This window comes from Nymphalis io, chromosome 9, assembly GCF_905147045.1.
Source record: "Nymphalis io chromosome 9, ilAglIoxx1.1, whole genome shotgun sequence".
Classification (NCBI taxonomy): Eukaryota; Metazoa; Arthropoda; class Insecta; order Lepidoptera; family Nymphalidae; genus Nymphalis; species Nymphalis io.
The window spans coordinates 6,544,326-6,558,579 of record NC_065896.1 but is presented as its reverse complement, the minus strand read 5'-3'; the positions used below and the strand labels follow the sequence as shown (position 1 = coordinate 6,558,579).

General features: G+C 36.1%; 1 protein-coding gene across 1 annotated transcript in view; it reads right to left on the bottom strand.

Moving 5' to 3' along the window:
- Positions 1–19: 19 nt before the first annotated feature.
- LOC126770718 (phospholipid-transporting ATPase ABCA3) overlaps positions 20–14,254 on the bottom strand; it is a 30,553-nt gene continuing 16,318 nt past the window's right edge. Inside the window, exons 11-31 of the mRNA XM_050490240.1 lie at positions 13,264–13,396; positions 11,069–11,298; positions 9,816–9,981; positions 9,157–9,390; positions 8,906–9,047; positions 8,697–8,803; positions 8,225–8,613; positions 7,949–8,158; positions 7,643–7,747; positions 7,379–7,550; positions 7,166–7,291; positions 6,965–7,088; positions 5,867–5,988; positions 5,276–5,400; positions 5,034–5,211; positions 4,329–4,490; positions 3,661–3,818; positions 3,492–3,588; positions 2,829–3,020; positions 2,385–2,487; positions 20–2,303 (exon numbers count right to left, since the gene is read on the bottom strand). Coding sequence (XP_050346197.1) covers positions 2,123–2,303; positions 2,385–2,487; positions 2,829–3,020; positions 3,492–3,588; positions 3,661–3,818; positions 4,329–4,490; positions 5,034–5,211; positions 5,276–5,400; positions 5,867–5,988; positions 6,965–7,088; positions 7,166–7,291; positions 7,379–7,550; positions 7,643–7,747; positions 7,949–8,158; positions 8,225–8,613; positions 8,697–8,803; positions 8,906–9,047; positions 9,157–9,390; positions 9,816–9,981; positions 11,069–11,298; positions 13,264–13,396 — 3,456 coding nt within the window. The 3' untranslated portion in view covers positions 20–2,122. The remainder of the gene's footprint in view (positions 2,304–2,384; positions 2,488–2,828; positions 3,021–3,491; positions 3,589–3,660; positions 3,819–4,328; positions 4,491–5,033; positions 5,212–5,275; positions 5,401–5,866; positions 5,989–6,964; positions 7,089–7,165; positions 7,292–7,378; positions 7,551–7,642; positions 7,748–7,948; positions 8,159–8,224; positions 8,614–8,696; positions 8,804–8,905; positions 9,048–9,156; positions 9,391–9,815; positions 9,982–11,068; positions 11,299–13,263; positions 13,397–14,254) is intronic.

Here is a 14,254-nt window from a genome sequence, read left to right as displayed (position 1 = left end):
AAAACAACAAGTTTTGATAAAAGTTATTAAATTTATTTAAATAAAATTGTAAACCTACGTAAGTAATACATGCGAACACTCATTACAAAATATCGCGACAGTACATGACGGATTAGACGACACATTCAAAGCATTAATAAAGTTTTGCTTAGGTATTATTATCATAAATAACTTTTTAGTACATTTGATACAAATATGAATTTTGAGAAAATTAATTTATTTTAATAATTGTCTAATAAATTATATGGCCGTCGAAAACAACTTATTCGACTCGACTGGTAGCCGTAGGAACATAAATTTTATCTTATAATAGGAGTGTATTTTCCAAAAATAATTTTATTGGTAAAAATGTAAACATTGCATCACAAAATGATATCACAAATAGCATATTTAATGCTTAGACAGTTATAATGACTACAGCGTCGTGTTTATTTTGTACATTTATGTAAATACGTCTAAATAACATACATACTTCACAATTTAGTATTCGAACTATATATATTAACACTAAAAAGTTATTACAATTTTGAATATTTTAAGCATAGCTTTGGTAAAATAAATATTGCTTAAAGCAAAAATACTAAAAAATGTATAAATAAAATAAATCATAATTAAGCTTGTGTCATATGAAATATTGACATTAGTTATTTAATTATTTTAGAATTGTAAATAATATATTTTACCATTAGACACGGTATGTAGTCTCATTGAGGCAAGACAACCGCACATATTGCAAGACGTATAATATAATATATATTGGTCTCTTTTTATATATGTTTTTCTATCAGCTAGAAAAAATATATGATTTTTTTTTGCATATAAATATTAGGAAAGAATGGCATTTTTCGTTCGTTTTCAATGTAACGCGTCTAAAGATAAAATATCAACACTGAATAACAAATAAATAAACGAACAATTGAACTAAATAATTTAAATAGATAATAATAAAAACAGACGAAATAAAGAAAGTCACAACTCGGTTATATTTAAAGCTTATATACCTAGTTGAACATGAAGTGTTTTTTATCAAATAATCATTGTTCAAGATGCTTTGTGTTTTTATTTTATGTAAAAATAGCAAAGTAGATGATAGTTAGACAACAGGCGGTCTAAACGTCAGCAGGTTTTCCCTCCAGGTAACTTTGAGACCGTGTATTATATTGAATTGTTTAATTAACATTGGGTAAATGGTTTCCAAAGCTATCATGCATTAAGTGTTTATTTGTTCGATACGATATCTTTTTTTTTTCAAACAATATAATTAATCTATTTAAGTAACTGGTTATGTTATCATTACAACATACACTTTTTTTTAATTAACTAAACTCCAATCGCTTTGTAATTTAAGTATCGGTTTTTCAAGGTCACGCAAAAAAAAAAAAAAAAACTACGTAGAAATGTACAATATTTCACTTCACTTTAATTCGTCCGCTAGCTCGTCCCACATACTTCATTATATACCACGGTATAATATAAATTATAATTTATAGCGATTATATAAATATGGTTATTCAACGTTCAGTGGAGTGGATTGGGGGTATAAAAAGATCAATGCGGAGACGACACCTTTGGACTTCGTAACATAATATGCAATAATAAGCTAGCTAAAAGCTAGAAGTTACAAAGATAGAATAAATATTCGAATAAAAATATGTACATTTTTGAATAAAATAGGGCTCGTTCATATCCATTGATCTATTGGTATTCTACACTTTCAGTCTTAGAAAGTAAGCAGCTCGCTAGTTCGATACTATTGAATAAGCTGCAATACTTTGAACACCATGAGTATTCTATGATTGTCTTTGAGACATTCGTTTAGTTATTATAACTCGAGTGAAATGCTTTAAGTACTAAAATATAATAAAAATACTACTATACTAGCCGACAACAACGCTAGTCCACACTAATAATGTTACGATATAGCACGGTATAAACAACACGTTAACACTTACAAATACACATCGAAAAATTTAATACACGTATAAAATACTGAACATTCGAATTCATGTATTCAATTGCTAAGTAAAAACACATCACACAGTTTACATACTGAGTCTATTAAGAACTTACCGCTTAAACAATGTTGAAAAGCAAGTTTGAGAACTATTTAGTAACGGCAGTTTTAATCGACTTGACCCTGAATCCTTGTGAAGCGAAGGAAAACTTGCTCGAGCGTTGTCTGCGATACCGAATAATCTTCCATCGAATAGAGATTGCGAGCCGCTTCCATCAGGTGGAATACATTCCACCAGGGCAGGTTTCGGTCGTCGAGGTAGTATGTACTTATACCCAAGTAAGATTCTCTGTAAGACGAGAAAAAAATAATTTGTTTATCTGTCGCTTATTAATTTAGTCGTAGATATTCCAAATGGTGTCACACTCACATGAGCTTAGCATCTCTAAAGTTTTCGAGGACGTATTGATTTATTTTTGCTACGTTTGAATCTCTATCTGGTCCCGCTTTACATTTAACTATTAAAGTATAACCTGGAACGAAACAAAATGAAATTGATAATAATATCACAACGATTCCTCGAATAATTTTACATTGACCATAATTTTTTTTTATCTAATGATAGATTGTATGTAATTCTAATGGCTGATGTAATTCGGCACACTTTAAAATAATAATTGCTATTATATTTCCGTCTAAGAAGTCAATAATTTTCCTACTAAACACCTCTTACATGTACTCGAACATGCGATAAAGAAGCTAGGACGGCATAACAGCACTGAGGTGCCTATAATAGTCTCGTTTGCAACCGTGTAACCGGAAGTTTATCAACAAAAACAAGTCATCGGGGAAGTATGACGATCCTCAGCGCTACCTTGCGAGAACTTGTTCTTGAGGTGCTGCAGCGGGCCGAGGCAGTAGAGGCGGCCGTTGACCATGACGGTGAGGCGCGAGCACAGCGCCTCGCACTCCTCCATGCTGTGTGACGTCAGCAGCACGCTGCGCCCGCCCGCCACCGCCGCGCTCACGCTGCGCCACACGAGCCGCTTGGACGCGGGGTCCATGCCTGCGCAACACGCCCATACTTATACCTTTTTTTTTACAATTAATAGGCCAGCGTTTGACCGTTGACTTGCCCGATGTTAAGCATCGACACCGTTTAAGATGTAGCACGCTTGCCTATAAGAAACCCGTTTACTCTGGATTTGAAGACACCAACATTGTACCTATCAGGTAATACGGACTCAGGCAGAGCATTCCATAGTTTCGCAGTGCGAATGATGAATGTAGATTCAAAGCGCTTCGTACGTAGGCGGGGAATTTCCACTGTGTACCTATGCCGCTTTGGTCGCGTTTGCCTGATATCCTTTCGTTCTAGATGCCAAATATCATACCGACCTATGCAGAAAAACTTTACTTACGTCCTCAGATTGTAAATATATTGATAATGATCTCCCAAAACACGTTTCATAAATTTATAATACGTTATATTATAATTTTATTATTAGCAAATTAATCAAAATTATATCATAGCTACCTGTTGTAGGTTCATCGAGAAATACTAAAGGCGAATCCCCTAGGAGCGCTAGTGCCGTACTAATTTTCCTCTTAGTGCCTCCACTACATTCGTGTACCTACAAACGAAAAAATAAATAAATAAGTATATTCTATAAACAAGGAACAATTTATAAGTGTAATTTGTTTACCTTTTTATCGTAGTGTTTAATAAAACCAAGCATTTCCGCTAATTGTATGGCCCGTGCTGATCCAACTCGGACAGGGATTCCACGTAAAAGACAAAAAATTTTTAGTGTCTCCCGAGCGGTTAAATTTTCTATTAGTGCATCGAACTGTGGGCAATAGCCTGAAAAAATAATACTTATTGTTTGAAGTGTATGATTATGAATGTGAATATAAACAGTAAAAGCTCATATATAAAGTAAGTTTTTATATGATTCTTTGAAATAGTTTTCAACTGATCCTAAAGGAAGTAATATTTTTGATTAGTATCGCAAACCAGGGGATATTTTTTTTAAAGAATAGGAAGGCGGACGAGCATATGGGTCACCACTTACCATCAGGTGGCCCATATGCTCGTCCGCCTTCCTATTCTATAAAAAAAAAAAAAAGTAATCACCAACGCCCATAGACATTGGCATTGTAAGAAATGTTAACCATCGCTTATATCACCAATGCGCCACTAACCTTGGGAACTAAGATGTTATGTCCCTTGTGCCTGTAATTACACTGACTCACTCACCCTTTAAACAATACCAAGTACTGCTGTTTTGCGGTTGAATATCTGATGAGTGGGTGGTACCTACCCAGACGAGCTTGCACAAAGCTCTACCACCAGGATATGTTATATATTTACCGATATGCCGATGCACGTCCTGGATGTGAGTCTTGATGGACAGCCCGTGCACGTACGCGTCCCCGGCGCTGATGTGCGCGTCGCCCGTCAGCATGCGGAACGTGCTCGTCTTGCCCGCGCCGTTGATGCCCAGCAGCCCGAAACATTCGCCCTTGTCCACCGCTACGGAGTAGAATCGTATATTTTTATTGAAATTTCATGTTTCTAATTCGGAAAATATTGATTTTACCTAATACAACTGTACTGTTTTCTGTTGAATGTACTTTGATAATAACATTGCATTAAAAAACGGTCCATTTGATAAAGCTGGTAAAATACAAAATGCGGGAAAAATTATATTCAAATATTTTTTTATATTAATTTCGAATGGAAGCTAGAATATAAATAAAATAATTAAACGTCATATAATTAGTACCGAAACCGAACCGAAACAGCCTGTGAATGTCCCACTGCTGGGCTAAAGGCCTCCTCTCCTCATTTTGAGGAGAAGGTTTGGAGCTTATTCCACCACTCTGCTCCAATGCGGGTTAATTAGTAAGCTTATGGTAATAATTCTATATTGGTAGATTTTTTTGGCAGATATCCTCTGTCTTAATACCGGGCATAAAAATGCCCCAGAGGTCGCCCGTTTGACCGTTTGTCCTGAAATATAAAATGTTCTCTCGTACGCTAGGACTACCGTTCCGCTCTTGCAGCGATACCGACCGAAGGTGAGGTTGTCGACGGCGCAGAAGTCCCCGTAGTACTTGCAGAGGTCGCGGCACACGAGGCTGTGGTCGGCGAGGCGCTCGCGCGGCAGCCGGCGCACGCGGCGCCGCTCGGCCGCCACGTCGCCGTCCTCGGCCGCGCCCGCCGCGCGCGCCGCCCGCGCCGCGTAGCGCACCTGCGCCGCACGGGGGTCAGCTCGGGGTGGGGGGCGTGTTATCGATCATATTTTATGCACTGACCTTATTCAAAACTTCGTACTCCTTTATTAATAAAATAGTAAACCCGATCACACCCACGAGGCTCATCGTGAATAAATATCGACCGATTCCGGGTTCGCTCCATCTCAAAAAGGGATCGTCGTCGACTAAAAAAAAAGTTCAAATGAAATATCGTAATATAAGTGATTGATTAGAGTTACACTAAACATATTATGGAAGCTCTAAAATGACAATAGTAAAAGTTTAATTCCTACTAACATAAAAAACGCAAATGTTTATTAGTTTGCTCTTGGGATAACGGATGAGTATGATAATTCGATTTATAGGCTGGTGAGTAATATTATATATGCTACTTTTTATCTCCGAATAACATCACTAAAACCTGTCCACTGTTTAATTCGATTTTTGATAAAGCAACGTGATGTTTCGATTTCGACACTTTCATCGGAATGTAGAGAAATAAATGTAAACAGATTTACCAAATATTTAAAATTGCTTGTATAGGACATAATTTGCTATTTGTTCGGACAAAGATGTCGTCACTTTATATGATCTATAATATATAGATACGAGATATGCAACGAATGATTGAAAGATACAAAACTCACTTACGACAGCAAACAGATACGTTGAGCTTAGTGCAGACGGTGTGTCGAGTACAGTTGTCGATGTTCTCGAACTGCGCACACAGCGCGTCGCACGCCAGCAGCGAGAACGCGGACATGCTCATATCCCTGGTGACGATATGGATTTATATTACTAAAACGATTACTAAGCGTTTTCACAGCGATATGAGTAAAAAAAAAAGTTAAAGATATACAGTTGAAAACTACTAAAATTATCGGAAAATATAAGTTTCAGGGACTTTTCGATCATTATAAAGTACAAATACAAATCTACTGTCTATTCCCTGCCATAATCCGATGGGACGGCAATCCGACACGACCGGAAAGAGCTCTGTCGCAGGATCAACGTCTTTGCGTACTTTCCGAGGTATGGGAGTATATTTATTTCTAACTTCCAGACTCCGGGCTTCTATTGAGAATTTTCGATCGAAAACCCCAATAACTTTTTACTAGCCTGACCTTGGGTTTGAACCCAGGATCTCGGGATTTGCGTCATTATATCTAGCCATTGAACCAACAAGGCAGGCAATAAAGCTAACATCGGAGGAATGAACACATTAATTCGTTAAAAAAATTCGCTTCTACTTTTGCTCCTAACGATAGTGCCGTTAGAATTCTAATAAGGGATAGACTACTGGCTGATACGGGATGTCCATATTTTTTTGATAAAATGTTATATATAGTGATTTTACTTGTGCAAAAATAGGACCAATAGTTTATTATAAAAAACAAGCAGAAATTAAAATTTATCAATTAAAACGTGGGAATTTCTAATATACTAGTCATTATAGTTATTACAATTTTAGTTAGTATAAAAATAATGTTAATTGTATTTTTAATTAGAATCATAAACATTTTTTACTTATAATTTGGGAACCCGATGAATTTTAAAATAATTTTTATATTATTCTTTCTGACTAGCATTGAGTTTGTGTAAACAGTGTATTGTTGGCACTTTTTGTTTCGAACGTTAATTGGATGTCGAACAAAAATAGACAAAATATACTCTTAGCATTATCTTTGTATGTTCAATGTTTTTATGCGATTATTCATAAATATTTTATTGCACAATATATTTCCATACCTAAAACTTCGGCTGATACAGTAGATGGGTAATGGCGAAAACACCCAATCAAATATGTGTGCATAATAAGGGTTGCCAACTTCAGGCAATCTGAGTACTTCTGTTATTAAAAACGGCATGCAACCTATAAAAACAGATTTTTAAAGTTTAATGCACATTACCTAAGGTACTAAAACCACAATACATAGTTCATTAACCTACCAGAAAATATATTTATGAAGCACATCTTCGAGAACCCAGTAGCGGCAGCTTCGAAATAAAAAGAAGCCAAATAGTGAAGAGGTATCATAGCGAAAGCGAAAATAATCAGCACTAGAAGAACTCTTCCTGTAACACAAAAATATACAAATTATGTTTGATTCGTCATTATCGATCTATACGTTTAGATTTATAACAATGGATGTGGTAATTCACCTAACTCCTCCGGCGTGGCCAATGTATTCTCTTGAAAAAAGGCAAGTGTTGAGATAATTGCAAAGAACACCATTAACAGCCACAGCCAATCCCATACAAGCGCAGTGGTCCAAAGTACCGCTGGACGTACACCCGACACGCGTTGCAAAAGCTTCGCGCCGCTTGTGCGCTCCTGGTACACGAGTTACGGATCACAATTGATTAAATGACAAATCAGAATATTGCAATTATTACATTTTATTTTAATTGTAACTATTTACTGACCTTGATAACAAAAAGTACGAGAAAGGATGTAACGAACGCCATACAGAATCCTATATTGAATGCGAATTGAAAGCCCATACTGCTACCGCTCGCCATCACTTTAACCTATAATACAATGGCAATTAAAACTCAAATTTGTGAGAGGTCGAAAAGTATAAAAGAGATAGGAAGCGATGAGTTTTCTAAATAAAAAATAAAAATAATGTTAATCTACTGACTGTAACCACCGAGTTTCTCACAAGTTCCTCTCGGTAAATAATTTAGAACCGACGGTCCGAACTCTGGCCGATTGGAGAGAACACTGACCAGGTTTTCGATGGAGTAGGGCAGCGGATGGTTGACGACGCGCAGCGAGGCACCCGGCGCCAGCGCGCCCAGCAGCGCGTTGTTGGCGAGCGCCAGCGAGATGGCGGAGTCGTGGTAGCCGTAGTTGCTGAACCACGCCGTGACGCGCTGCGGCGCGAACGTGGCGCCCGCCAGCGCCTCGTAGCGCACGCGGGGCAGCTCGGCCGCGCTCTGCGGACGAACGCAGGGTCAGCGAGAGGGCCGGAGCCGTCGCGAGGTTAGGAATCACTGACGTACCAGTTTTAGGTAAAACTTAGTCAAGTCCATCCTCCCTATATCCGTCAGCGTCATCGTCGGATCCGAGGACGTTTTGAAGTAGTCCTTGAACGCCATCATCGCTTTTCTTTCTATGCTATTTTCGGTTAAATTCGCCCCCTCGGATAGGAGCGTTTGCGTTCTTCTAAACCCGCTCTCTAGACTTAGGTCCAGGGGCGGTAAATGTGACATAAATTTCCAGGATCTAGCGATCCACACTGATATAGATATATTTATGATCGGTGTTATTATTTGTATAAACGCCCCGAGTTTATTTCTTATGGTATTGTATGCTAGCTTTAGGAACATTGCTTTTATGTGGTTTTTCTGTAACTTCCAGCCTCGCACTTTTTGTATTGGCTCGTTGTCCACTGAAAGGCAAGTTGTTTACATTCATTTAATGATAATCGAAATTACAGTTAACATCAAAGTCTAGTTCGAAAAATGACTATACTTATGTTGTTGCGGTTCACTTCCACAGGGACCACAGCAGCGTCATTATACGAGTTTTTGTAAATGTGTTTGTTCGTTGAAGCCATTCCATTGTCTTCTGCGCCAGCTCTTAGAAAATATTAAAAAAATTACAATATTATGGTTTATACACAAAAAATGAATTGTTATATTTCAATTATTATAAAATTGTACAGAATATTTGTGACTTACTTCATGAATACTTCTTCTAGACTCGTTACGGATAAACCGTAACTCGCAATATTCAAGTTTTCTTTTTCCTCTTCAAATTTTTTAAGCATATCTGGAAATTTGCCGACTTGGTCATTTGGCAAGATGTAAGTCAGTTCCGATCCTGAAAACCGAATATAATTATTATTTTAGAAGGATACCTTAATATTACAAATTCTGCCACTTGTGTTTAATACGGAAATTTTTAAACAAAATTAAAATATAACATTTACCAATATTAGTATTCTCTTTAACATCCGGAACGTACGATTTGAAGAATCTTGTGACATCTTCCACTATGCAGTGGTCGGATTTCACAATGGTCATTTTGTAGCCAATACCGTAATGTTTCTTCAAGAAATACGGAGTCCCGACACACTGGAGTCGGCCACCAGACATGATCGCTATCCGGTCCCCTAGCACGTCCGCTTCATCCATAAAGTGTGTTGTTAGGATCATTGTTCGTCCTGTGATACAAAAAATAAATAATTTCATTTATTTATATAACGTTCATTTATTCGGTATTTTTTTTTATTTTTTTTTAATAGAATAGGAAGGCGGACGAGCATATGGGCCACCTGATGGTAAGTGGTCACAAACGCCCTTAGACATTGGCATTCTAAGAAATGTTAACCATCGCTTACATAGCCAATGCGCCACCAACCTTGAGAACTAAGATTTTATGTCCCTTGTGATGAGTGATATGAATGAGAGAGAGATTGTGAATATCTGATGAGTGGGTGGTACCTACCCAGACGAGCTTGCACAAAGTGTTATCTTTTACATGAATAACAATTAAATACAGTTATTACGCAATATTTTTACATTATTTCGTAATAGTCGCAACTAATGTGAAATGATCTCGATTCTCTAATGTCGTCGACGAAGGTACCTTTTTTCTCCTTCTGCAGCAAGTCCCACAGCGAGCGGCGCGCGGCGGGGTCGAGGCCCGACGTGGGCTCGTCCAGCAGCACTACGCGCGACGAGCCGCACATCGCCGCGCCCACCGACAGCCGCCGCTTCTGCCCGCCCGACAGGTGCTTGGAGATCACGTCCCGCTGGCGCGGTGCGTACATTCATGTATTGAATTACAAATAAAGAACTATAAACCACACCAACAAATCGGTAGCAGGTTATTACAGAACGCTTAATATCTAATTAACATCAAATATCCCTTGAACAATGAAAGGCTTAATTAGGTAGGAATTATAGTTATTTATAACATATTATAAACATTTCACGGCATGATACGTACAGCGATTATGATAAAGTAGCAGTTCCTTATTTTTATTAATGAATAATACGAGATAGCTGTAGTGGCTTAACTTATCTTTTTGATGTAACGAGAAATTGCAGCAAAAACGTAGATTAAAAAAAAAATTATCTTCTTACTTTAATGCATTTCGTTGCTACAATATGATAAAATATTGAATAGTATATGACCCAATAAATCTGCGTCTATCTATCGCATGAGTTATAATTAGAATTGCAACGAATGGTAGTTCGACCTCCGGCCGAATATTCGGCCTGATTAATGCATGTTCGGAAACCGACTCATAAGCCGCAATAATACGAAAATGTTGATTTTTCTGCACGACGTACGACTCATTACTTCTGTTATTATTAATTATAAAACAAAAACAATAAATCAATTTTCAAATCTATAATTTAAATTTACTTTATCTTTGAAAAAAATATAATATTTTTGGCTCTCAAATAACAAGTAATGAGTTTACTTTGTTAGCTTCAGTAAACTACGAGTACATAATAAGTAAGCAGTGAGTTTAAAATGTATTAGTTTCTCGTTTTTGTTTTGTTATAAAAATATTTACATACGTCTTTCCATTGAAGTTTTAGATACAAAATGTGTAAGATGTTCGGCATAATACAGTAAACATTATTAAAACTCTAGTTATAATTAAACACGATACCACTATTAGTTCGTTAGATTAGTTATTGTTTTATATCATAAGAATATATTGTGTTTTAAAAATAATTAAATTAATCTTTTTAATTTTCAAAGTATTGGAAAATACGTCTTTGCAAAGGCAATTAGCATTAAAACTGCTACTGTATTTGATATTGTTTAACATTTCTCTCTTTATAAAATAATTTAATTAATTTTTCTGTAGATAAAATACGTACCTTTTCTTCTAGTTCTAATAGTTTAACAAAATGGTCGACTTCTTCATTAATCTTTGATCTGTGGACGCCTTTTAATCTCGAATAGAAAATTATGTGTTCGGCGACCGTGAGATCGGGAAATAAGACGTTGTGTTGAGGACAGATGCCTATTGACTTGCGAGCTTGTTCCGTCTCAGATACAATGTCATATCCGTTTATTGTCGCTGAACCAGACGACGGTGGGACCATACCTTTATTAAAAATATAAAAGGTATTAAAAAATATCTATTCATTTATAAAAAAAAAAAATACTTGACTTCGGTAAGCAAATGCCGATATAAAATGACCTTCGTTGAACAGCATTTTAAAAATATATACTATAGAATTAATTTTGTCTCTTAAAACAACCGTTTTAATTAAGACTGAATGTATAATTATTTATTTTAAGATTGAATGATTACTTGTAATTTAAAAAGTAAGAATTCGGTTTAAAATGTTAATTCAATTAATTTTCTCGCTTATTTATATACTCTGGTTTATTAAATAAAAGCCTGTAAATGTCTCATTGCTGGGCTGGCGCACGTTTACAGCTGACGATACCACGCTCCTCCAATACAGGTTAATGATTAATTTTAGCTTTTTTTTAAATACAATATCTATGAATGACGAGCCGGTTGGCGTGGTTGGTAGAACACTTGCCTTTCACGCCGAAGGTTGTGGGTTCGATTCCCACCCAGGACAGACGTTTGTGTGCATGAACATGAATGTTTGTCCTGAGTCTGGGTGTAATTATCTATATAAGTATGTATTTACAAAAAAAAGTAGTATATGTAGTATATCAGTTGTCTGGTTTCCATAGCACAAGCTTTGTACAAGCTTAATTTGGGATCAGATGGCCGTGTGTGAAAAATGTCCCAGGATATTATTATATTATTATGAAACGTATCAAGCGTGAAGAGATATAATAAAAACTATATTAATATTTCTAAGAAACCGAATTCCGTGACCCGTTTAGTAATCACTATTCATTAGTTCTTATTAAGTCTCAGAGACTTTGTATGTAATTATTCGATTTAATTCAATTACATTAAAAACTAGTTTCTCAATAAATAGGTCATATGTATATATTATTCAAAACGAGTGTTTTGAAATTCAAATAGCCTTCGTTATTACTTATTACAGCACTGTATAAAATAACGAAATTGACTTCCAAAATTTCATCCCCTATTAGAAATGTTTTGTTTTATATTTTTAAATGACTAAATTATTACTTGTCTAATAACATATAACACATTTCTCTATAAATATCTTATTTTCTTGTTTCTAATTTCACTTATGAGATAGATCGAAAGACTCCCATTCAATCGTTTGATTTTTTTTTCCTACTAATTTTTCTTGTCTATGGACAGAATTCCCAACAGTACCTACCTACCTAATGCCTAATATAAGGTTTGACTTGGTGGTACCCACCCATTCTACCGCCAAACAACAATACTTAGTTTGTTTTCCGATTTGTAGGTTGACTAACCTAACCTAACCTAATTTTTTTTTTTTTATAGTATAGGAAGGCGGATGAGCATATGGGCCACCTGATGGTAAGTGGTCACCAAACGCCCTTAGACATTGGCATTGTAAGAAATGTTAACCATCGCTTACATCACCAATGAGCCACCAACCTTGGGAACTAAGATGTTATATCCCTTGTGCCTGTAATTACACTGGCTCACTCACCCTTCAAACCGGAACACAACAATACCAAGTACTGCTGTTTTGCGGTAGAATATCTGATGAGTGGGTGGTACCTACCCAGACGAGCTTGCACAAAGCTCTACCACCAGTAAAATATAATAATGTAAAATATATAAATGTATAATAGTGTAAAATATACTAATGCCTAATATAAGGTTTGACTTGGTGGTACCACCCATTCTACCGCCAAATTTGTAGAGTGAGTTCGGCATTGTAACTAAGAGCACAAGGGACATAACATTTTCATTCCCAATGTTTATGGCGCATTGGTGATTTAAGGAATGGTTAATATTTCTTACGACGCCAATGTGCCCATAGACATTGGCGTGGCAGTAGGTGACCACTTACCAGGTGGAAAGTACGCCCGTCTATATACCTATATTTAAACAAATAATACCTCAAGATGTTATACATAAATAGAAAATTCAAAACTAGATATGCACAAAGACTAATCAATCAGTACTGACCCGTCAGCATCGATATTGTAGTTGTTTTCCCGGCGCCGTTGTGACCCAGTAACACTGTTATTTCGTTCTCGTACATCCTAAGATTTAAATTATCAACGGCTCTCTTGCGTCCACGATAAATTTTCGTGAGATTCTGAAATTAATATGTATATTTGTATTGTTCATATAATAAAATACTTGTTTAATAATATATATTTTTGTACGATAGCAAAATATTCTATTTCGAGTTGGTTTGAGTAATTTTGAATCGTTATAAAGATTCCACTGAGAAATATCAACAAAAACTAATTAGTTACGTTTTTTATAAGTATAATTCATAATTAACTATGAAGACTAAATATTTAATATGAATTGCATTAAGAATATATATATATATATATATATGATTATTATTTCTGAGATCTTTGTTGCTGATATGCACGTTATAGTTAAATGCACGATAAAACAAACGAAAAAGGACACGGAAAACTGAAGTAGTCGGAAATAAATATAACAAGCATATTTATCTTTAATCGCATGTACTTGCACACTAACGACGCGATGGCTAAATACGATAAACTATTATTCAAGTTAAGCTGTATATTGACTACATTTAAAAACGCGTTTAAAAGAAAACATACCAAAATACTTGTAATAAATTGCAACCGTAAAAGCCTGTGAATGTCCCATTGCTGGGCTACAGGCCTCCTCTCCCTTTTTTGAGAAGAAGGTTTGTAGCTTATTCCACCACGCTGCTCCAATGCGGGTTGGTGGAATACACATGTGGCAGAATTTCAGTGAAATTAAACACATGCAGGTTTCCTCACGATGTTTTCCTTCACCGTAAAGCACGAGATGAATTTATAATTCATTCACAAATTAAGCGCATGAAAATTCAGTGGTGCTTGCCCGGACTTGAATCCACGATCTTCGGTTAAGATTCAGGCGTTCTTACCGCTGGGCTATCTCGGCGTAATAAATTGTAGTATTGCATAATAAAAACAAAGAACTT